Genomic DNA, 24,966 nt, shown 5'->3' with positions numbered 1-24,966 from the left:
AACTAGCCTACCTTTGAAACTTTGAGTTCATGTTTAATAACATATGTATTTTTACCTAAGTAAATTTTGAATGTAGGCTTCTTACTGATAAGGAGTATTTTTGCACATTGGTATTACAACTTTTACATAAATAAAAGATCACAATACTTCTTTCACCACTGATGAAATCACAAGGATTTTAAATGCTGAGGATCTTGTTGAATTATTATGCACTTCTGCCTTACTGGTTATGACCAAAACATGCATGAGTCATCCAGCAATTACAGTATCAAGAAAAACTGGATTTTGCCTGTAACAATTTGAACCAGCACATTCAGCGATTATTTTCCACAGCTGAACATCAGACGGGTCTTTCATGTTCATTTAAAGAAAATTAATTCTCCCCATGTGTGAAATAACACAAAGCCAAAAAAAATGAAGGCCTGCAGTCCATCTTTCACACCCTTACTGTGCACCCCACTCATATCCCTGCCAGTTCTGTAATGTCGCAGAAGAATGCAATAAATGTAATAAGGCACATACGTTTTTTTACATGTACAGTCATGACGCTCATACCAGGCTGTCATAAAGTTCAGCTATTAGCATGTTCCTCCTTGTACCTGCTCCACACATGTACTCTCCAACCACTTGGCCTTTCATTTACCTGTGAAAAATACTTAAGAAAATATCAAAGAATATTTTCATTAAATGATAGTGAACTGTAGCTGAAAGAATATGAATCATCACCGCAGTTGCTACACAAGTCTGTCAGTTTGAACAAACAAAAGCAAATCTGTCTACAATGACCTCAGGGCTCCTATGAAATGAAAAAGACTACCTGGAATTTAATGAGAAAAGCCTATTTTTAACCAGAACACTGCAGTCTTTGCTCGCCCCAGTGGAAACCACTCTCTGCTAAGGGTTTGGGAAAACAATGCCAATAATGTTTGTTACATTCCAGCGTGTAAATGAGGGCTGTAATTCCTCTGCACTGTGTTTCCCCTCTCAGCACCGTCAGCAGTCTCCCAGTTACCTTTCACCTACTTAGTCTGGGCTGCAGACAGGAGAGGGTTAAACCAGCTCCTTCTTTGTGGTCTGGCCCCGGATCACGTATGGCCTGTGATCTCTGTTTAAAAAAAAAAAAAAACCCTTCTGCTCGTAATGTGGGCATTCTCTGTGCTGTGAACTTTCCCCTAATTCTCACAGTCCTCACAGATGAAATCTTTGCTGAGGAGCACCTCAGGCCACATCGTTTGCATATTCCTCTCCTGTCTGTGACTGACTTTGTTCATTCCTCGCATTGTCCAAGAGGAGATAGTTAGGACAGCCTGATGTACTTGCTCTACAATAGCTCTTTCTACGGGCTTTTAAGAATCATATTTGAATCATTATCTGATCTATCTCTGTCAGTCAAATGAAATATCAAGGATGCTTTATTAGGTGGAGTACAATTTACACTTTTAATAAGATTGTTGTGAAGGCTAATGATTGTAATCAGGCTAATTAAGTTAAAGGGAAATTTAAAAAAAAATCTCTATCTGTTTTTAAAGCTATATAATTATCTACTGTATATAAATCAACTTGAATCTTTTTGTTGTGCAGATCAATTCATGTTCCCTAATTCTGCCTGAATTCTTTATCAGTCTTGTGAGGAAACTATTTAGGATTTAATATTCAAATACAATATATCTATTCAATACAAATCTGAATCACATTAAACTAACCTAGACAAGACAGCATGTGATCCCAATGGATACAGAGAGTATAAACAGAAATGAGTAAGAGACACAGTAATAGTACAATCAGTAGCCTAAATGACAAAGAGCAAAGATTTCATCTGGCGTGAGGTTGCGGGACGTTGAATACATGGAAAATGTTTCTACTGACAGGAAGAAGAGGCTCAGAGTCTCCGCTCAGATAGTGATGAGTATAAAGGTCTGGGCTTCATCTTTCACTGGCTTCAGTGTGGGTGGTCTGCTGACAGCCCACAGTGGCATTTGCCACTTTCACTTTCACAATTCAGACTTCAGTAAAAGGCTGCTTTAAAGTAAATGGTGTTGGCTGATATTTTAAAATGGCCTTTTAAACAAGGATCTGCAGAGCTACAGTGATATGTTTTGGATTGACTATCTATGAGCATAATCAGGGTTCTGATATCTTTATCAACCAATTTCAGGATGTTCCTTATGATGATGAAGGGATTACCTCACTTATTCAGAAATACTACACATGATATACTTAGTGTTAATTCAACAATACTTCACAGAAAATGATTTGTTTCACTGCTGGGGATATCAATTGTTTAGTTTCAGTAGATAATGTAGTCCCTGTCTCCCACAGTGCAGAGATGAAAGCCAATCTTTTTGTTATATCATGTCCCTCCTCCGCCTCTGACATGAATAGTTAACAGAGAGATGGAGGAGGGACAGAAACCTGAGAGTAGCTGCACCCCTCCCTCTCCTCGGCTGGCCAATGGCAGGCAGCTTACAGCCTAGAGTTGAGGGCTGTGAAACTATATAACAGTGGTGCTGTGACTGTTCAACCAGGAGCCTCAGCTCTCATTATCAACTTAGCAAGACAGGGCAGGACACTGCACACTTCTGCAACAAGGCAACACACATTTCAAAGCAAGATTTCAACACTTAAGGACAACGGGAGAAATGAAGACAACACTAGCAACTCTTACTCTCTGCCTGGTGGTGCTCCTGGCCACAGGTTTCCCTCTCGAGAGGAAAGGGGGATCACCCGGCGGTGCCGGTGCCAAGGAGAAGCGTGTACAGTATGCAGCATGGGATGACGTGAATGTCATTGCCCATGGCCTGCTGCAGCTGGGCCAGGGGCTGAAGGAGCATGTTGACAAAACCAAAGTCCAGATGAGGGACATTTCCACCAAGTTGAAGGTCTTCAATCGTACAGTGACTGAGCTGGGAAAGGAAAGCCAGAGGCTGCGAGTAGAGGGGGAAGCCCTGAAGGTTCAGGCCCAGGGACTGGAGGACAGAGAGGGGCAGCTGCTGAATGTCACAGCCGAGCTGAAGGAAAAGGCAGAGGAAATGCAGCAGGAGAGGAGGACAATGAGTGAGAGGATGAGCCGGCTGGAGAGGAGGGTGGACAGCATGCTGCAGGGAGACGCGGTGCTGTCTGAACCAAACGCTGGTGCCAAGAACAAGAGCGATGTTCGCAACATCCAGGTGAGAATGGAAGCATTTCAGTCTACGGGTTCTGATGATGATAATTTGTTTTAATTTGTTTAAATAATCAGAATTGTGTTATCTGGATTAGTTCTGGAAGAAAATCAGCTAAATGAATTGCAATTGCAACAGATGGTTAAAGGGACTCTTCAAGTTAGTGGATCTACAGTATGCATGGATAGTTGGCTTTTATGGTGGGGCTTTTCCCTGAGCTCAAGGGCACTAAATGAAAATGCAAAGAGGGCAAGCAGTGGGCGGTGGGTGTGGTGGAGTGAAGTGGAGAGAGGTTGGTTAACGAGCCTGCAAGGCATGGAGGACGGAGTGTGCAGTACGTGCAGGGAAACACTAAATACTGCCAGACAAAGGGATCTGCAGGCATCAGCTACAAGAATGTGTGAATAATTTTCCACAGCTGTCACATTTTACAACGTGGAGAGATTCAACCATGTGACACACAGTTGAAGGGGCTTACGAGAGCTGTGCTGTCTTTGTAGTTTTGCTTTTACAAAGCAGTGTGTGAGCCTGAAAGGCTTTATAGTGGGATGGAAAATCAGTGAGGGAGTTACATAACCACACCACAGACAGTTGGAAAGGACAAATGCTTGTCATTGAAGGGTGGAAATGTCTATGTCTCCTGCAAGTGGCCCTGATCGATATGTTAATTCTACTGTTTCTTGCGGTGGTATTACTGTGCCATGAGCAAATTTTTTACTCATAGGCAGGGTGTAGAATAAAGTTGATAAAATACTAAAAAATGGTACCTTTGTGTTAATCTTCTGTCAGGTCATGCTGGAGGCTCAGAACAAACGCATTGATGATCTGATGGAGAGGATCAGACTCCAACAGGAGAAGCTTGACAAGCAGAATGTGCGCATCAGGACTCTGCAAAGTCAGGTGAGCAAGCATTACAACCAGCAAACCAACATCTCTGCATTCCCTGTCATAGAAATTGTTGAGATGTATTCTATTATTTTTGCCACATTTTCATGACTGATTCTGAACTTTTTCAGATCCAGCAGTCACGACAGAGACCCTCCCCACAGAGCAGCGACACCGACGGCCCGGAGCAACGCGACTCACCAGCCGGTAAGTAAAACCCCCTCCTGACACTGTCTTAAGTCTACTGGAAGAAATCTGACGCCAAATGTGGCAGGCCATCTGTTTAGTAAGGCTACAAAGAAGCTTAAATCACTGGCAATTAAAATCAAGGAATGGAATCAATTTGGGACACGCTTCTCTGCTCAGCTTGATGCCTGTGGAGGACTTTTTCACAGACTCTGTGGCTTTTAGCCTTTAAATCCTAATGACATTGTTCAGTTAATACAGGATAACATTAACACAATGACACAAGTAAAGTAAGTGAGGATAAGTTGTTTAAAAGCATTCACTTAGGCCAACAAAACAAAACATATGTTTATTTAGTTTGTTTTGACCTTATTTCCATTACCCCAGAGAAAAGACATCTATTGGGATAAATAGTAGTAGAGAAGCTGGGGAATTAACATTGACAGCCTTTTGTCAGTTGCCCTCATACTGCTGTGTACAGTCATTGTAAGAGGCAGTAAATGATGCCCTCAGTGTGAAGCAACGCCACGCAGCTGCTGCTCCCAACTGAACTGAGCTGTGACTGGCGCAGCAGTCATAATGAGTGCTTTCATCCAGACTGTACCAGACTGGATACACTCCAACTGTGGAAGAGCTGAGACTCCCAGCTTCCTTAGCCCACCACATTTTTGTCTCACTTTACTTATGTTTAGTCTTCAGAGAGCAGGGTGAGGGTGATGATGGGAGAAAGACAGGAATAAACACAGAAATTTATACATATTGAATAAGTATATTATAATAATGAATCAGAGTGAATTTGAACTTGTATATCTGCTTCTGATGGCCACAAATGAGAACTGGGTGAAAGGTGAACATGGCTGAGGCAACAGTTGAGTTCAGCCAGTCAGTACAAATCACAGTAACACCTCCGAGCTCTGACATCAGCAGGATTTGAGGAATAAAGAAAAAGAAACGAGTTTCTCTGGCAAGATTTCAACTGGGGGAAAGGTCGCTGGTCTTTGAGAGCGTTCAGTCAGGGTCACACAGCTCAATGGGATTTCTCACACTGATCATTTCTGTGGTGTCAAGGGGGCGGGGGGGGGGGGGGGGGGGGTAAGGGAGGGAAGCCTGGAAAAGGCAAAGGGAGGCTTTGTAGAAAACTAGCATGCAATGTTCCTCAGATTACTGTCCTTGTGCCTGAGCCAAGAAAAAAATGAGGGAAAACAAGGTGGAAAGTGGGAAAAGCCAGTCTAAATTTATCTGTGAACTTTGTACAGATATCCTCCACTGTTTTGAAGACCCCCCCCCCCCTTTTTTTCTTTAAGACATCCAGCCTCTGTGTGTAAAACAAACATTTGTACATCCCTCAAGAATGAGCAACCTTTCCCCTAGATCTGTCAGGGAGTCAGACATCCCCCCTCCGCATCCTCCCCCTCCACCTCAGTCATCCTCTCCTCTCCTCCCCCATCCTTACACACAAACACACCCTCCCCACCTCCACCTCCTCCTTCTCTCCCATTGTAATGAATAAGAAGTGTGCCAAAGTTCAGGAGAACCCCTGACCCCGAGGTAGACTACAGCCACAACTGGCCACACAGAGTTCATGCCTCTAGAGGAAAAGTCATTACACAAAAAAAAAGAGGTTTTGTGTTTCTGCGATCAGCTGGCATGCTTACATTGAAACAATGACCAGCAAAAAACAGCAAATCAAATCAAAATGAGAAATTACACTTTACTGTATTTTTTTTTTTTTTTTGTGTATATGTATTAAATAGCATCATGTGATGATGTCATCCACGTTAAAAAAAGGATTACTGTAGGGGTGCTATTAGTCTCGTGCCTCATTAGCCACATGACAGCTTCAATTGGCTCTGGAGTCCCCTGCTTTGTGTTCCTGCCGTCTCAGATGTCCCTTTTCTGCAACAGCCCCCAGCCCTCCTCCCCCCACCACCCTCTGATCACTCCCCTTGCATGCGCCAGCCATGCATCAGCCATGCACTCCTGCATCACAGAGCGGCTGCTGTGCACGTGAGAGAGGTGTGACAAGCCAAGGAGGGAATGGGGAGCCAGAGACAGGGGGGTGGGAGGGGGCTTAGGAATGTAGAGGCTAGTAGTGTGCAGACTGGAGGGCCAAGCAGCCATAAAGAGAGACGTCTGCTTGGGAACTGGGAGAAAGGTCATATTTATAACCGAGAAAGAAATTCTCACTCACTCTCTTCCTTGTTAAGGCTAGGTCAAAGGCTCTATCGGGTACACATACGCATATCTCCAGACTTGCTGATAAACTCACTTGGAGCGATAGTCTTATTTGCAAACACTCTGCTCTCGCAGCGCAGAGGAACCTGTCGCTGAGAGGTTCCCTAACTGTGATTGACCTACTTATCAAAGCTGAATAGTGTAAACAAGCTCCGATTCACAAGTAGCTCTTTCACAAGACACATACGACAGAATCAAATCTAAAAAAGCCTCATATTAGGAAACATGTACAAGAAAAAAGATGATTCGATGACCTAATACACTCTTGCAACATTGGGCAGCGGTCCAGCAAAAAACTCTCAGTTTTACAAACACTGTAACAGTACAAAGTTCAGGAGAGTAAAGCTGAAGAAACACAAATCTGTTAAATATGTCACATATAAATAGCATGGCTTGCAGGTTGGTTCACACTTTGTACACTATGGGATCTTGCAGTGATACTTTACAGAGCTGTTCCTTTTAACATTGTGTCTTTTTTTTCCCCTCTTTGTTCCTATTGTTAGAGACAGCATCAGACTGCCACGAGCTATTCCTGAGAGGAGAGACCACTAGTGGGGTCTACACCATCCAGCCAGTAAACGCAGAGCCCTTCAAAGTCTTTTGTGAGATGACAGCTGGTAAGTGGAGTGTTGTGTTCCAATTCAGTACAGTTTCGCCAACAATTGCCAACTACTCACACAATAAGTCACTAATTTCAAAGAGTAGAATCGCTTGAAGTCTCCAGTCTGGACCAGAAGCGGTTCTTTTGGCCGATAAAACATTTTCTTATCAACCCCTTTCTGTATTTCTCTCCAGATGGTGGATGGACAGTGATCCAAAGGCGCCAAGACGGCTCAGTGGACTTTGACCAGCTGTGGCAAGCCTATGAGAAAGGCTTTGGCAACCTGAATGGTAAATTCCCTTTTGTCTTTGATCTCATTCTCACTAACTCCTGGCTCTAGCTGGCCTGGCCAGGACCAGATTAGTTCGAACAGCATTACAGTATTTACAACCACCATATCAGTGGGCAGGAGACCATGTTATCACAGATAAGCTTGAAAACAGCTGCAGTAGTTTTCTCACCATTTCTCTCCTTTGCTTTGTCTTTGTCTTCTTCTCCAGGAGAGTTCTGGTTGGGTCTAGAAAAAATCCACTCCATTGCCAAATATGGTGGCTACATCCTCAACATCAAGCTCTCCGACTGGGGGGATGACTTGGCATCCGTCCGCTTCCCCTTTCAACTGGGCGGAGAGGAAACCAAGTATTCGCTCCAGATTCAGGAGGTCGGCACTTTCAGCATCTTGGAGAGTTCCCTGGGGACTGACGCCACCTCCAGCCTTCCTTTCTCCACCCGCGACCAAGACAATGACCAGAAAAACGACACCAACTGCGCCAAGCACCTTTCTGGTGAGTTGTAAATGACAATCACAATGATAAATGCCTCTCTTTCCAGGTTATTACTTGAGTTTAAATGCAGCATCTAACCTGATATGGTTCTTTGTCTTTTACAGGTGGTTGGTGGTTCAGTAACTGCGGTCGCTCCAACCTAAACGGTAGATACTTCCAGAGTCCTCCTCCCAAGCAGCGACACCAGAGGAAACAGGGCATCTTCTGGAAGACCTGGAGAGGCCGCTATTACCCTATGAAGTCCAGCGTGATGATGATCGCCCCCGCTGCAATCGAGAACAAGTCCTAAAGAATAGAACGAGACAAAGAGAAAAGGTCAAAAGAAAAGAAGGGGGAAGAAAGAAATACATTTCGGACAATTCTTTCTTTTGCCGGTGCTTGGTTGATGAGGTAGAGGTTTCCATTTCCCTGGTTGTCTCCCTGCAAGGAAGACTTCATACCAGAGTTAAGGCCCTCAAAATAGAAGCAGAACTCACACTAAATGAGTTCCACGTTTCCACTGCTCTGTTCTCTGACAGACGAGCAGATTCCTTCCCTGCACCTAAAGCCACAGTTGGAAAAAGAGACAAAAAAACATGCAGTGGAACATTTTTTGTTTTAGTTTTGTTTCACCATTGCAGTTGATTCTTTTTGTTGGTGTGAGGCAGGGGCCCTATAGTCAGGAGAGCATCACAGAGCGAGTCCAGGCCTGTCTGCTGCCCTGTAAGCCCTAAAGCATTTCCAACAAGTCGAGACTCCTCACCAGACTTGTGGTGTCAACGGTGCATGTGGGTTGTTGTTGAGTTTGAATGTGGGTTTGTAGCGTGTAAACAGCACTGTCAGCTCAAAAAAACACTTAAGAAACTGCTCTTACTTTGTAGGGGATTCATGTTGGAGTGAAATGCAGGCCGATTAAGCGAGCCTTTTAAATCCAATGGTGCGGACCAAATGGTGACTTAGTTAAAACAAAGAACCATTTTCCACATGAACATGAGATCAGTCTTCAAAAGCATTATGTAAAGTTATAAATCACTGTAAACTAGGATTACGATGCAGAAACTGTGTTAAGACTGATGTTGGAAAGGTGTTCATGGGGTACTGAAGATCATTCCAGGCTTTTGTACAATATACAGTATATACTGCCTGCAGTTTTGAATCAAAGTACATACTTCACTGACTTAAATTTTTCTGTGGAGATTTTGATGATGCTAAGTCATATTGACTAGTTTTAAGATGAGAGACATGGTTTTGTACATAGTGTATGAAGGAATGTGGTCAGTCTTTTCAGAAATGTAACTGTTACTGATTTGTCTTGACATTGTCTGTTTTGTCGTGACTTGAGAGTTTGTTATTGTAGATGTTCCCTTTTCTTATTTAAATGATGTAAAGAATCAATATATATATTTCTGGTGCTGCCTGTTTGTAATTTATATTGTCCTTGTTGTGTTTAATAGATGTAAGACAGTTTTTTTTTAAGAGAAAATACCAATCTTTTGGCCAAAATGAGCCAATAAAATTGATTTAAACTAATGTTGATTTTGTCTGTCTATTATTTGCTGCTTAAGGTTTTAATGTACATCCACATAATATAGTCAACAGAACTAAATGAAAAATATTTTACAAAAACAAAAATAATATAATATAAAATATACTGAATGCAAGCTAATAAGTCCAAAATGGCAAAATGTTGCCGTTGCCTGATTTGTTTGCTATTTCTGTTGGAAACATTTCATTGCAAACTATTTTAAGGTTTTACTGGGAGGACATTTTAACTTGTTCATTGTTCGTAGATTTTTCTTTTCAATATCAGAACAATCAAGGTTTCTCTTTGATTTTCATTTATTCCATCAACTCAAAACTGAGAACAGAATTAAATGCCAAACAGCTGAATTTTTAGATATGTAACATAATCCTCTGTATTTAAATGAACACATTAACTTGACCAAACCTGTCTGGATGCATGTTTTTTTCATTTGGAAACTGACTGCAGGTTCAAACACAGAGTAGAGCGAAACCATTTCATTGAGTCACACGTGGCAAAACACTTGTGTCTTAAAGACTTTACCAGCTTAGTCATATTACCTGGAAGCAAACTTCAGTAGCCTCAAGGTGTCAGTTTCAATTTTCATTGCACCACTGCCTGCTTCCTTGTTGGGCTTACTGTTAATGTGCTTCATCCGCAGTGATCCTCCGAGCACTGACAACTGGTTAAGGATCAACCTCTGTAACAGCTGATCTGATAGAGTGTGCTCTCAACTGACCTTCAGGGTATCAAGCGAGTGGAAGTCAATGTCTTGCTAACATGCAACAGGTGATTTCAAACAGAGAAGACAGCACTTGGAAAATGAAAAACATAGATGGTGACTTACTCAACGGACCTCATTACAAAATTGCTCTGTGAATAATAGAACAATTGTCATCACCAGTAGTTCGATTTAAGATGATAAGTTTTACACCATAAGCAGAGACAGATGGAGTACTCAGATCCTTTCCATAACAAAAAACATTAATACCGCACTGTATGAATAACTCACTACAAGTAAAAGTATGTAAGTATAATGAGGACAATACATTAACATATACATAAACATTTTAATGCAGTAAAATGTGAGTGTTGCGCTATTATACATTATATCAATGGGTTATTATTACCGATGTCTTGAGCAGCATTTATGACTTTAGTTGGTTGAAGTGGATCTTTTTTAAACTACTTTATATAAGGCTGCAACTAGTGATTATTTTTAATTAATATGCAGATTTCTTTCTCAATTAACAGATTGCTTGTTTAATTTGTAAAACTTACAATTGTGAGAAATGCCATCACAATTGCTGGAGTGAGGTAAAAGGTGCAATATTTCTCTGTGGAATAGAAGTATAAAAGTGACATGAAAAGAAAAACCTCAAGCAGCAGAAATGTGTACTGAAGTACAGTACTTTGCAGTACCTGAGTAAATGTACTTAGTTACATTCCAATACTGAAGAGGTATCCCACATGTTCCACATTTTACAAAGTTTCATATTTAGGGAAATATGCTTATTTACTTTCTTACCTAGAGTTATTGTAGCTGGGAACATAGGTATCACTCCTTTATAATTCTAGATGTATATTTTCTTATGCACGCTATTATATGTGTATGCTAACTAAATATGAAGTTACAGCTAGCAGAAGCAGTTACCAGGCAACCAGCTAACTGGGCACTGCTCCCAACCAAGAAATAGTTCGGCCTTAACCCCCGTAAAAACACAAGCAGTTGGTCTAACACTTTGGTTTTTGTACAGATAAAACAAATGAGATAAACCACGTTCATCTGTGAGCTTTAGAGCAACTTGTAGGAAAATTTTGTTACCTTTGGGCAGAGCGAGGCCGGTTAGCTTAGCTTTATGCTATTTTTTTTTAAGATTCCGTTACATAACCTCAAATCAAAGCGGGACTCACCTATGAAGTATGAGCATGAGAACTCCATTTCCAAAAAGGTTACCATGGAAACTGTGCTGCCCACAAAGAAAGGTGCCAGAAGGTCCAACAAGCCTCTGCTGCTTCACTCGTGAAAGATCTGGAGTGCTTGAAAGTCCATGTTGTGCAGGTTTGGTCAGGTGCAGCTCAGAGCAATTAGGAAGACACAATGAGGCTACAATTGAGGTTTTGAGGAAAACACACTTGAGATGAGTGTGGTTCCCAGTAAGATAGCTTGCAATGGACCCTGCAAAACATAAACAGAAAGACACATGCTGTAGCTAATATATACAATCTGTAACATGTTGAATAAGAAGACTGAAGTAAAAGAGAGCGTGTGATTGATTCATACATTTATTCATTATCATGTACAAATTGTATTCCGGTGGTACAAAGCTGTTGTAAGACTCCAGTGCTCACCCTCCTGTTGTCTTTATTGCAGTAAAAAAAGGAAATACCAGCATGATCAATAGTCAAGAGGTACTTTGGCAAATATAAATTATGTGTTAAGAAGGCAAGCAGACATCTCGAGCAATGTAATGTGAGGGGAGAAAACGGCACAAAACTTTCAATGAGCAGCTTCTGTCAGCACTCATTAAAAAAAGAATAAAAATCCATAAAAATATTTTATTTTAAACAACACACACTTAAAACACGTAGACAGAGGAAGAGACTTGGTTTTCTTCCTTTCTTCATCATTACACAAACTGCCAGGTACAGACTCACAGTATATATGGATATTGCAAGTCTGTGTGAGTGTGCTTGTGAGTGTCAGTGTTTATTTATGAAATAAACTGTATTTTACACATAGTGTGTGTGTTGATGTTTGCAAATATGTTTATAGATTCCATTTCATATCTGTGAACTGTAACCCCATTTCTACCACTGACTCAAGTGAATAAAACAGGTGGGGCAAGGGGGAAACAACACGATAACATTTGGCAAAAACCATCATGGTTGCAGATGAGGACGTGGCTGAGCGATGAGTCAATGTGACACAGCCTGCAAATATTTCTCCATATGTCCTTGTCTTTGTTCAGCTTTCAGGGTGAGACACCAAATCTCTGTGCTCGTAAACCATACCCCAGACTGTACACAGGGGGAAGGGCATGGAGGAGACAGGGCGAGCAAGTGAGTAACAGAACAAGAGACAGAGAGCGCGAAAGAGGGAAGGTATGGTGGAGAAGTGAGATGACTAGTTCATAGGAGAGAGTGGCTTGTGGCTGCAGAGTGTCTGACAGTCTCTCCACGACAGGGTGAACAGTTGGAGACGGGGTTTGGGATCGGGAGGTCAGGGAGAGTAAAGATGGGTGGTGAGCTGGAGGGAGTAAAGGAGGACAGAGGGGAAACTAGACTTCACTTCTTCCCGTCGTCTCATTTCAGAGGTATTGTTGTAGAAAGTGCAGCAGCATGATCTCGTAGTGCTCTCCAGACTCAGGGCAGCGAATACTGTGTCGCTCGTTGGGGTAGACCTGGACGATTGAAACAGGGTAACCATAGTTACCATGTGTACTACATGTGTACATTCTAAAAAATTCACTTTAGAAAATATCTTTGGAAAAACACTAAAAACTGCACTACAAGTGTTAATCTGAATACAAAATTTTGAAATTGTATCATATATTGGAAAAGTTATGGAAACTGTCAACGCAGATGAAGTGATCTCATACAGCAGCATCAACAGATGTGTTAGTGATCAGTATTAGGTATGTGATGCCTACCTGAAGCTGATAGGGCTTCCCAGCACGGATTATCTGTGACACTAGGAAATTGGTGTGGAAAAAGTGCACATTCTCATCTAGAAAACCGTGAAGAATCAGCAAACGATTGGGCCTGGAATGACAAGGAATACAGGGTTATAATATGATACACTATAATATGAAAGGCTTTCATAGGACAGACAAGATAAAGAGTGCAATTCCTGAAGTAGCACATTGTCCAATAGCAAACAGTGAGAGACTCTCCATTCCTTCAGGTGTTAAAAAAAAAAAAAAAGGAAAACCTTTACAGATCCAAATTTATAGAAAGCTGAAACACTGCAGCTGCAGAGCTTCAGCCTCTCTACTATGCATCCAAGAGCAGTGCTCTAACTTGCCGCCTGTCAGGCCCTCAGGGTCTGTAAACAATGTTACTAAACACTGAGGCTTGATTTAGCCTGTCATCTCAAACAGGAATAATTTCACCCTTGAAGATTTTAACAGTTGCAACTAAAAATCAGAAGCTGCTGTTTTTCATGTTCAAGAGGTTCTAAGGTAATGAGTAACATTTAAGATCAAGGGTGAAAACAATCACAACTATCTGGTAAAAGAATACCATCGGTACATGTGAAACAGATTGCCCAAAATTATATGAGTCATGACTTTGCAGGAAAAAGGACTGCAGGCATGATGAAACATGCAAGAATATCTATGCAACCACAAAGGACATGCAGCGTGGTTAAAAAAAGGTTTAAATCCAATATAAAGGCAGGGACTCTTGCCAACTCATTTAAAAAGGTGTGTATACTAACTCGCTGGGCAGCTTGTCCACATGCAAGGCCACAGATCCTTCCTCGTAGCCCTGCTGGTTGTTCTCAGGCACATCCATGTAACGCTCTGTGTAGCCAGTGTCGTATGCCATCCACACAGTCACTGGGGCACCTGCGATAGCCAGCTGGTAGGGAAGCACAATGTAGAAGGAGGGTAGTGGTTTAGAGTTGGCGGGAAATACCTAATTAGACTCTGAGTAGACTCTAATGCTGATGTTATGGCTCAGTTGGATATATATTTTGGCAAATGTTGGTACATAAATTAAACTTTTAGTCCCTCTAGCACAGGGGTGCACCCGCAGATATCCTTACTGAATTAAAGCTGTTAGTACCATACTGTAGCACTGTCCAACACGGACACCATGTGGATGTAAGTGGCAACTACATCTGCACTTTTGATTTGAAACTTCATACTTCAGGAATTAAGCAAGTAATTCTCATTTTGCTCAGGTTCATTACACGGTGATACAACCTTTGTTATGCTTTCTCATTTCTGGCTAAAGGAGACAGCAGACAATGCTCACTGATAGAAAGTGAGTTCATGGTTTAAAGATAAAAAGGATGGCTGAAGGGAGAGACGGCTTCCTAACCTTGAAGACATTGGGTCGCTGGATGAGGCCCATGAGTGAGAGGAAACCGCCATAGGACCAGCCATGGATAGCAACACGGCTCAGGTCCACAAAGTTAAACTTCTCCGCCACATACTGCAGCCCCTCCACCTGGTCCTCGATCTCCACCTGACCCTGGAGAGACAAAGGCAAATCGTGTTATGTGTTCATCTTTTCAGTCCTTTTTCCGTTTCCCTGCAAATCTGTTTACTGACACTGCAGTTATTTAATTATCTTTCTTTACCATTTTGTTTTTTAGTGCCCCTTCAAATTCAAGGCCCCTCTGACAGGAACCCCTCCCATCAATGACAACCACAGCGTAGCCCAGAGAGGCCAGTGTGTTCAGACGGAGGTACTTCATCCCCTTGAAGGAGTTGTTCACCAGTTGCACCTGAAAACACATACACACACAAAATGTCACTCTAAATGTTAAAGCTGTTTTCCCTTTACACAGTATATAGATGTGAAAGTGCTATTTCATGTAGTATTTAGTGTACAAATAGCACAACACACACAACACAGATCACAGACTCAAGCCAGAATAAAGTGGACATGGCCACGAACCTGTGGGCCTCCGTACACGAAGAGAACAGTGGGGTGTTTCCTGCCAGGCTGCAGGTTGTGAGGCTTGTACACCATCCCATAAAGTTGGAAGCCTGACTTCCCTGGGAAGTCAAATATCTCAGGTGGATTGTAATCTCCTGGGCAGCCTGGAAGACATATTACTAGGTTAGCAAAAATACCAGTGTCTGTGGGTAAAAAAAATCTTCAAAACATTAGTATTGGTTTTACACAGCAATGATTCTTGATTTGAGTTAATTTAGCTTGTGACACACTTTCTAGTGAAAAGCTACTGATGCTCTGGAACCAACACTGCAAAATATCACCTTGTGATACTGGGGTACAAGTCTGTTTTTCCTTTACAGTAGCCATTTTAATTCTGGAACTGGTCTACATGGTACTTCAGTCACACTGTTCTACTTCCAAATTAAAAAAAATTTGGTGTTTAATGCATACTTGATGACAATATCATGCCCTGTGATTGGGGTGGCACTTACCCTGTGACTCCAAATTATTTCTGACAAAGCAGAAATAATTTGGAAATGCACATCAAGACAGTAAAGGATTGCCCTCTAACTCCTGTTATTTTTAATCAATTATACACAACAATCAACTCTGACCCAAAGTGCTCATGATGACGTACGTGTTTGAGCACCACATTAACTGATTGCTGTCAGGATTGTCTGGAGGACAGCATTGTAGATCAAACTCACCGTCCTTGATCTAATCAAAGCCAGACTCGGCTCTATTGATTGTTCCAAAAATAAAACCATAGATAGGTGGCCAGCCTTCACACTTGGCCAGACTGCCTCCCTAAGACAAACTAAATGAGATCAATTATGTAAATGCAATCTCTGTATACGGAATCAGAATCAAATCTGTGTGCTAATTTACAGCTTCCTTTTTTTTAACATCAGGTTTGTAATTTATCATGAACGGCAACAGAACTGAAATAACCTCAACATTTTTAAAAGTTGCTGTTCAAAAACGTAACTAAAAAACTACTAATGACATTTACTAACAACATTTACTTTCCAGTGGTGTAGCCCGTATTTTCGAAATATCTGGCAGGTAAATCAATCAGACACTAAGACACATTTTAAACCAGGACCTGGTATTTCAGCGACTCTTGCATGATTCGTCTTTTAGTGCAAAAAAGGCGGCAAAGTTTTTTACTAAGTCAAAGACACATCTCGATGTTGAAACAAGCCACTTCTGGTCTACACAGGGGAATACAGCTGGTGTATGATACTATCTGTGTACGTTAATATTTTTGTTAGGAAAACTATGGTATGGTGGTTGTTCACATCACATTCTGTTTACCTGGTGACTCCATCATGCTGGCCCAGAACTCAGGTACCATGTGTAGTGGGTCACCTTCTGAACTGGTCAGTCTGTAGACGTGAACACATGGAGGCGTACTCACGTTACTGTAGTGGCTGACAAAAAAGTCAAAGTTCTGCAGAGAGAGAAAGAAGTGCAAAGTAAGTATAAAGAATTCTGGACCAAATTGAGTAAATATATACAAGGACAATGGAGGAACTGAAATGCTATGAGAGGACAGGATGCCATTGCAATGCTACACCGCAACCTACAAGGATCTGTGCTGCAAGGCCCAACATCAGCTACTGTCAGTGAACACTGCTGACAGAATCAGAACATTTATCCCATGTACTGCAGACTATCCAACCAATCCCTGGCTTTGACAGCTTTCCCCAGGTTTCTAAGGTGCTTTAACTGATCTGATTAAATCTATTCCAAATCTTCTATCTCCCTCTGTTAGGTCATAACATAAAACAAGGAAAATAATTTAAATACATCACTGTTCTTTGTGCCCACAAGCAGAAAAAGTGGCCAACAAAGGACTATTTGTAAGTACCATTTTTAAAACAGCTGACTGACAAAATTAGTGGATGGACTGATGAAATGTGCACATATGGATTTTTGGACCAGTAGGTAAACAAATGAATAGTTTTACCTGACTAACAGAGCAGCTATGAGAGAAGCCAGGCTTGGTTAGTCTGACCACGTCTCCGGGTGAGTCATAGCTGACCACATAGAGGTGGTGCTCCAGAGGAGTGTCCCTGGTGCCCTGGAAGTACACCAACTTTGATGCCTCATTCACCCAGATCTAGCAAGAGAGGGAAAATAGAAAAATGAAAAGGGATAGGGTTAAGGTTAACTTCTTAAATTCTGTATGAAGTTAAAAAAAAAAAAAAAAGCCTACTCTTATATATATGTGAATATAAACATTCACATAAATTCTGCAGTTCACATAAACAGTTCAGTCAGACAGTATTAGAACAGTGACGTTTTAATTGTTTTGGCTCTGTAGTCCAGTAACAGCTTTCAGCGTTGATGGTGTTTGGAGAGAGTTCATGTCCATACTGGGTGAACAATGTCAGATTTCTTTTTTTACTCAGTTCCTCGATTTCAGTACAATGCAGCAGCACAATATTCCTGAGGACCAGACTGAAGGCAAAAATCCCCCAAACTAGCAAGAAGTGAAGGTGGCTGCAGTAGAGGCCGGGCAGAACATCATCAGGGAAGATACCGTGTGTCAGCAGATGTCCATCAGTTGTAGACTTTAGACACTGAATTGAAGTCCTTCATCGGATGTAGATGTAAACTACATCCGATGAAGTTGAGAGTCAGGACTTCGCCGTTTCATTTCAAAACCAATGTGCCGGAGTACAGAGTCAACACAACAAAATATACGTAACTGTATACTCTCTGTGTCTGACTGCACTCTATACACCTGTGTATTTTTTATAGGTATGAATTTTGTATATCCAACACTGAGGGACTTTGTCTAACCTTGGAACCATGTCTTGCTAACACTTCCCATTCTCCACTGGTCAATGTAATCTCCTCCTTGATTGCACATTTGAAGTCTCCTGGAAAAAACAGATATGAGAATCAACATGCTCCTTGACATACCGAAAACTCTGACGTACACCCTGGTAGCTCAGTTCAGATGAGATAAAAGAGTTGTAGCTTTAAAAACACACAGCTACTTAATTATTTGACAGATATCATTTCAAGCAGGAGCTTCTCCTCATCTCTTACCCTCTATGTGTTGGTAGTCCTCTGTCCAATGGTAGCAGCCCGGTTGAAACAGGGATGTGATTTTATACAGGTGGCTGAAACCCGTTTTTGACTCATTTACCCAAATGAAAGTAAACTCATCCTCTGTCGTTTGAATAAAGGGATAAAATATATCATGAACCTGCAGGAAAAGAAGAACAGTTAGTCTACTCTGGAAAAACCTTACAACACTCACAACCATTACAGTTACAGTGCAGAAGAAACCGATGACCAAGATAACCAAAGTGAGCGGCATGTGAAAGACCTACATTAATCCAGACATCAGTGGTCTCTTCATAGATTATGTATGGCTGTGTGTTACTGGGCACGGCCTCCAGACTCTCCTGCCTCTGAGCTGGGTCATCTGTGACAGGGATGAAGAGGGCTGGAGGCAGCAGGACCAGCTGTAACTTCCTCTGACTGCGGTCCAGAAGCACTGCCCAGCCACTAGGGGAACACAAAACAAACTGAACTAAAAATATTGTTTTTTAAACTGCTCATTTAGAAACAATAAACATAAGCAGCGCTCCCAGTTTACGTAACCACTTTTCAAACACTTAAAAGAATATTATCCACACATATTCATGTCTCAGAATTATTAGTACCAATACCAGAAAAAAAAAGCATCACTCAGTCAACTAAATATTGACTGAAACACTCACTATTTGCCATCACTCGTCCATCCTACTCTGGCGATGTATTCTGTCCCAGGAAACAAGGAGGTAAAGGGGACGACCAGTTCTTTATCTTGCGTGCTCACAATCTGTTAAGTACAACAACCACACGCACATTAGGAACGTCTAATTATCATGTTGGAGAAGAAAGAAAGATAATGAATGAAAAACTCACTCTTCCTTGATGGTCTGTCTTTATCTCTGCCAGTTTAAGGGTAGCCTGGGGATTTTTGCTACCTGTAAATAAAAGACATTGGGAAAATATAAATGATAGGAACGGTTACTAAAACTATTCACTGCTCCAAGCCTGTATTGGCACAGTGTACAGGGTTACACTGACCTGTACGAGGATATCTGTATGCGTCTGCTTTCCGCTCCTCCAGTGCTGGAGATGGAACATGAATAATCTCTACTTCCGTCTCATCCACCTCTTCATACAGAAGGTACACTGTTTTTCCTCCATCAGGGTCTGACAGGGGGAGAAAAATAATGAGTTCAAGGAGAGTGTACGCAAAGAATAATAGATACACGACGAATACCAAGCAGCATTGGCTGTCAGTTAGTCTTATTCCTTGAGTACACGGATGACTCTGACCTTCCACTGCTGAGGGACTCCACCAGTAGCCAGTGAAACGGTCAAACTCTTCCTGGATGACAAACGTTGCTACACCTGCAGACTTCGGGTCCTCCTTAACATTATCCACACCTGGAAGATGTTAAATGAATTAGGAAAACAAAAACATGTGTGCATGTACTGTTACTGGTATAATGGTAAATTATGACATACGATTTTTTTTTCCTTGCATGTAATTTGAAATTAGATCAAATTGGCTGCACAACATTGAGTTAAACAAGGTATTAAATACAGAGAAAGTAAAACTGCTCAACACACGACATTTTATAGCCTATTCAAATAATCCAAATAAAACCGAGAGGATTCAGACCTTTGTGGCAGTAAGTGAGTCTCCTTTCCTCGCCAGTCTTAATGCTGGCTATCCACAGGTCGTTATTGTTGATGAAAGCTATGAAGTCAGGGTCTCCAGGGCAGACCTTGGGGTCCATTCGGGTCCCTGAGCACTGGGTCTTTATCTCCACAGGCTTTACAGGAGCAGACTGCTAAAACCAAAACACTCAATTTTAGTTATTGGGAAATAGAAGTGGTACATTGGATGCAAAGATATACTGCTGGAGGAGGTACTTGCTTGATGAAAGCATCGTCTTAAATGCAGACACTGACATGAAAAAGTACATTGTGCACTGTCAGGTGCACCTTGCTCATCAGCAGGCGTTCTGAAAGACTTCTCCACACTGACCTAGAAGCTGTCTCACCCGCTGATGTTTTGAAATGATAGTGGTGTTTGTTGGAATACAGAACAGGCCGAAGGCTCGCTTTGTAGACTGCTTCAAAAGTACAAAAAAGCTTTTCCCCGTACTCATCAACACTTCTCATCTCATTTCTTCAGCATCACATCTGAGTAAAGGCCTGTCCTATGCACAAATGTCACACTTCACTGATGTTTTTAAATGTAATAGCTGTTGAATAAGTATGAAATCAACAGGATTATTATATAAAAGTAATAGAATTTTTATACAAATTGTTGACTCAAAATGTTGAATCTTGTTAAACCAATCAAAAGGTCAAGGCACCAACTAACCACATCCCTTAACCATGCAGCAAGTAAAGTGTTATCAGTTACACCATGAGACAAGACTTTTTTGTTTTGGTTGGCCATTTGTGGCTTTATTATGATAGGGAGACTGAAAACAAGACAGGCAAGTTAGGGAAGAGAGGGAGAGGGGATGACATGCAGTGAAGGGCCTGAGTTGGATTCGTACCCAAGCTGCTGCGGTAAGGACTGAGCCTACATGGTACCAGGACGCCCCAAGACTTAAACAATTTTAAGGTAACTGTATCAAAGTTACAAAAGGCACAAACACAATGCACAAGAGCCAAAAATTGGAGAGCCCTTAAGATGCACCAATTTTGATCAGTATCCCAGATTCAAACCAACTGCATCATGTAAGATGAACTGAAATCACAAGCTGAAATCAGCTGAGTTCTGAGCATCAGTGACAGTCGTTCCCACAGAACTTGTCTGGCACTCCTATGATGGCCTTTAAAGAAACTACATCTTGAGTTTCATACAACCAGGATTTATGGCAAAGTTGTCATTCGAGGCCAACACACAAAGATCAACAACATCTGGTAAGGGCACAAAACATGAAGCCCAGAACAATGGAAAACAGAATATAGTCCCATGATCATCTTTCCTCCCATGATATCTGTTACTACCCCTAGGCAAGTTGGGTGGCAGTTCAGGAGTCTATGCTATTAAAAATACATTCAGCACGGAAACATCTGGATTTTAATCTTTGGCAACATATTTTATAAATATATTAACTATGCCCAATAAATGGATGACACTACACTAAGGATCAAATAAACCATTTGCAGCACGGACCCACAATGAATTTACTCACTGCCAGGCAGAACATTTTTGTCAATATTCACAGCAAAAACTCAGCTCTACCTAGCAAGCAGATGCTTGTGATATTCTTTGTCTATTCAAATGGCTGCAGACTATTTAAGTTAAGTCGGTGTATTCAGTGCACCAGTGCCTCCATAGAGCTGTACTGTGGACCTTGCTCTGAATTAAATCTTTCCTGAGTATCTAGGGATTCTAAATTGAGGGGGAAAAAATAGCAGAGTACTCACGATGAAACCATTGTTGCCTCCATCCTGACAGTAGAAGAGGCTATTGCTGGCCTGGAAGAGGAACAGGCCTGTCTGAGCATGGTAGTCATAGGAGGTGATACCAAATGCTCCCAAACGTTTACGCTCTCTCAGCAACTCCTCCTCCCGAGAGTAAGCCCCCTGGTGTGGTGTAGCCTTAAAGAACCGACAGGAAATACAGAAGATATATAACATTTCTAATAGACTGAAGAGATTTTTTTTTTTTGACAAAAGTCTGATAGGTAAATAAGTTTTAGTGAGCTACTATATACAGTATTATTACTGTGAACTATAGCTGACAGAGCCACATTCAACTGACCCATCCCCCCCAGTTTAAATAACTGTATATTGGTTGTACAGTACAAGCTTTCCTCTCATAGTTTCTACCATGGTTGCTTAATCTTGTGAGTTTTAGAACATATTTTCTGGTGCTATAAAAAGCAATAATGCCACACCTTCAGGGACTGCTTATCTCACCCATTTGTGAGACACATCGCCCTGTGCTGTTTGGTATTGGCATGAACAGGAAGAGAGGGGGAATTCACCTGGAAGTGATCCAGCATCTGTTTCCATGACAACACCAAGAGGGCCTCTTTACGGATCTTCTTGGGGATTTCTGAGTAGAGTAACGAATTCTCTCTGCTCCCATAAGGCATTCCTGGTAAGCACATGGAAAAAAAGCTAAAGTAAAAATGCTTGTGGTAACTGGAAAAGGATAAATTCAACAAAGTGACTGTTTTAATGTCATTCTGCTGCCTGGAGCAGGAAAACATGACCGAGGTCAAGTGAAAGGAGAACAAATTAGCTGCAGTATACAGAAAATACAAATCATAAGCTGATATAAGCGATTGTCTGAGGCACCAACAATCATCTTACCGAGATAATACAACCGGTGGGAGTGGGGTCCATTCTCATCCTTCTTCTGCACAAACTGGAAGTCATGGGGGGCCTTGTTAGCGATCATGCCCGAGTACTTCCTGCTACAGTGGATAATGTCACGAAGGCCCTCCCAAGAGTGTTTCTCCACGAAGTACTGAGATGGAACATCCTCCATCTCCACCACCTCTGTACTGTGCGAAAGGCCGTCCACAGCCGTCATACTCACTGTCACACAGCTGGATGTCAACATAAGAAAGAACTGATAAGAGGTGCTGACACACAGATACACCTGGTTAAAACATTTAGTCATCCATCTTCCTAAACAAAATGGTTAAAAGGCGTAAAATCAACCCAATGTGTCATACTGTACCTTTTCCAGATACCCTCTTTATTGTCACAAAGTTTGACCCTCTTGACTCTATGCATTCACCGGTCAACGCACCTCACTCCAATTCTGTAACCTATGAACAAAGTACAGTCCTAATATCATTCAGAATTCCTAAATAGAAAATAACAAATAGAGTTAACCATAGTGACACTAGGGGGACAGTAATTCCTTATTATGACAGCTAGGTATGAACATACTTTTATATGCATGCACTAGTCTTCTCTCTTGGCAGATAAGACTTTCATGACTGGAGGACATTTTTTTCTTCAACAGTCTTCAGACTACAATGCAGTGATCAAAATGTGCCTCAAGGAGAAGTGGAAAAACATAAATCATTCATAAAGCTCCACTGTCACTGTAAAGAAACATAGAAACTTTAAAGAAACATGGAGCTATAGATTTTAAAACTCCAGACCAGAGTACCAATTAAGGATCATAATTCCTGTTAAATTTCCCATGTCAAACAACTGATATATCTCCAACTCAAGGTTTCAAGGGGATACCCCACATTCCTTTATAATCTGTGTCGGGTGAGGGATCAGTATAATGCAAACAGCACTGAGAAAGATCATATACTCTCAACAATTTAAGTAAATTTCTTATGTCGGTGTTAGGAAGGTGTCTGACACTGTGGTGAGGCACTTTAAATCTGTGTATAAGAAACACTGAGCTCACAACAAATTCACAAACCAGCATATACTTCAGCTGCTGGGGAGATCTGTATGAGGCGTGGGCTGATGGAACCATATTTATGAATGAGATCACCCAAATGTAGATCTTACTTTTTATCTGGCTGTACAAGAGTAAATGCATCTATACTACTGACTGTCTTCTGTTAAAAAAAAAAAACCTCCCCTTAACATTAAACTTTTACTTAAAAAGGTCTCTGTGATATTCTGTAAAACATGTTAAAAATGGAAGGAATTACTCTGCAACTTGTAACGTTATACATGGAGAGGCCCTATTTGGTTGAGCTGGTTACTTGGGAGCCTTTAGCAAGCTAATAGTAAGGGTGGGGAACAAGTCGGGTGAAATATAAAATACCGGTACCGTTAATGTTAACAGTTAGCTAGCCTACAATAGATCTTTGTTCTCGGATTTCAACTACTCAGTCACACTGGGAAAAACACCGGCAAATTCATTTGTGTTAACACTTTAACGACACGAACGTTACAATTGGCAGTGAATGACAAAACCCCAAGTAGTTAGAAAATGACAGTTATGAAGTAGTGTCTATGGTTAAAAAAATCTCGCTTGGGTACATTTTGACATGACAGCTCTCTTCTGTCATTTTCGCTCTGAAGCTAACTAGCTACCTACCGCTAACCTAGCTAAAAACCAGCTAACCGCTAGCTAGCGGTTTCTGGTTTTCTGTAAAGAAAAAATAATAATAAAAATACCAGATGCTCAGACGACCGTCTTCACGAAACAAGCTAAAATTAAGGAAAATACTTACCAATCTGGTCACTGTTTCTTTGACCAAGTTCTAGACTGTATTAGCTTGGTGTCAATAAACAGATTTTGCAACTGCTAAAGGTTGTATCCATGGCCCAGAGTGGCCACACACAAAATGTAGCTGGCTTTCAGATCGGAAAGAGGAGGAACCTTGAATCTATTAAGAGTACACACCGGTACGTTTTCAGGGCTGCACCGCCACACTGAGGAGGCGTCAGCGACGGTCAGTGCAGTGAGGCGTGTGGCAGGATGGTTCATGACCCACAGACCGACTCCTCTACTTCGCACATTTGTTTGAACAATTTTACATGCACTAGTTTTGACTGCACAAAGACTACTACCGCCCTCTCGCAAAATGTTTAACTCTATGCAGATAAACCAGTGAAAGGCAACACCAGCGTATTTCTATACATTACCCAACGTAACTAGATTTCAATTATTTTCCAGTCAAATCAATGTATTAAAATCCACTAGCATGAATCTGGACCACACTTTTAATTCAAAACTAAATGTTTAGAGTCTTTGTTAATGACAGAGATTAAACAATTTTGCTGAATTGTAATTACTCTGGTTTTCCAGCTCAAATTACAACTCCTAACACATACAAAGCACAACCCATTATGTGAATTCTTCGTTATTTTGAAGACACCCACGTTATTTATTAAAAGATCTAAAAAATGTTGAAAACTTAAGCTGTAAGCTACCTGTAAACAAGCATTTCATCTTCATTCTTGAAACAATATGCAGAAGAAAGCAAAGCAGACAAG

The 24,966-nt window shown here is 41.3% G+C and overlaps 2 protein-coding genes across 3 annotated transcripts; one reads left to right on the top strand and one right to left on the bottom strand.

The window, feature by feature from the left end:
• The first annotated feature begins 2,508 nt into the window (after nucleotides 1–2,508).
• On the top strand, nucleotides 2,509–9,363 carry angptl4 (angiopoietin-like 4). Its single transcript, XM_056390395.1, has 7 exons — nucleotides 2,509–3,167; nucleotides 3,951–4,061; nucleotides 4,178–4,253; nucleotides 6,971–7,084; nucleotides 7,263–7,358; nucleotides 7,569–7,853; nucleotides 7,958–9,363. The coding sequence occupies exons 1-7, from the start codon at nucleotides 2,640–2,642 to the stop codon at nucleotides 8,140–8,142; spliced, it is 1,395 nt and encodes a 464-aa protein (XP_056246370.1). The 5' UTR covers nucleotides 2,509–2,639; the 3' UTR covers nucleotides 8,143–9,363.
• A 2,259-nt stretch (nucleotides 9,364–11,622) lies between these two features.
• On the bottom strand, nucleotides 11,623–24,437 carry LOC130178299 (dipeptidyl peptidase 9-like). 2 transcript variants are annotated; one of them, XM_056390393.1, is made up of 21 exons: nucleotides 24,201–24,437; nucleotides 22,727–22,817; nucleotides 22,354–22,592; nucleotides 22,023–22,135; nucleotides 21,460–21,633; nucleotides 19,688–19,859; nucleotides 19,339–19,449; nucleotides 19,084–19,212; nucleotides 18,919–18,980; nucleotides 18,732–18,832; nucleotides 18,339–18,516; nucleotides 18,052–18,211; nucleotides 17,800–17,879; nucleotides 16,961–17,113; nucleotides 16,306–16,441; nucleotides 14,986–15,131; nucleotides 14,666–14,812; nucleotides 14,404–14,556; nucleotides 13,796–13,938; nucleotides 13,008–13,119; nucleotides 11,623–12,758 (listed from the first exon to the last, which is right to left on the bottom strand). In XM_056390393.1, exons 2-21 carry the CDS (start codon nucleotides 22,780–22,782, stop codon nucleotides 12,666–12,668), a joined length of 2,658 nt encoding a protein of 885 aa, XP_056246368.1. In that variant the 5' UTR covers nucleotides 22,783–22,817; nucleotides 24,201–24,437; the 3' UTR covers nucleotides 11,623–12,665. The 2 variants fall into 2 exon arrangements, with proteins under 2 accessions (XP_056246368.1, XP_056246369.1); XM_056390394.1 differs by having other exon boundaries at nucleotides 19,688–19,856.
• Between the last annotated feature and the right edge of the window lie 529 nt (nucleotides 24,438–24,966).

This window comes from Seriola aureovittata, chromosome 12, assembly GCF_021018895.1.
Source record: "Seriola aureovittata isolate HTS-2021-v1 ecotype China chromosome 12, ASM2101889v1, whole genome shotgun sequence".
Classification (NCBI taxonomy): domain Eukaryota; kingdom Metazoa; phylum Chordata; class Actinopteri; order Carangiformes; family Carangidae; genus Seriola; species Seriola aureovittata.
This window is presented reverse-complemented; position numbering and strand designations above follow the sequence as displayed.

Bases quoted from the DNA above. Each gene is read 5' to 3' on its own strand.
- angptl4 (XM_056390395.1), top strand. From the start codon at position 2,640: ATGAAGACAACACTAGCAACTCTTACTCTCTGCCTGGTGGTGCTCCTG. The intron at 4,062-4,177 runs GTGAGCAAGCAT...GAACTTTTTCAG, and splicing joins TCAGGACTCTGCAAAGTCAG to ATCCAGCAGTCACGACAGAG. The intron at 7,359-7,568 runs GTAAATTCCCTT...CTTCTTCTCCAG, and splicing joins AGGCTTTGGCAACCTGAATG to GAGAGTTCTGGTTGGGTCTA.
- LOC130178299 (XM_056390393.1), bottom strand. From the start codon at position 22,782: ATGCATAGAGTCAAGAGGGTCAAACTTTGTGACAATAAAGAGGGTATC. The intron at 18,981-19,083 runs GTCAGTGTAACC...TTTTATTTACAG, and splicing joins ATACAGATATCCTCGTACAG to GTAGCAAAAATCCCCAGGCT. The intron at 18,517-18,731 runs GTGAGTGTTTCA...GTGTTCCCCTAG, and splicing joins TGGACGAGTGATGGCAAATA to TGGCTGGGCAGTGCTTCTGG.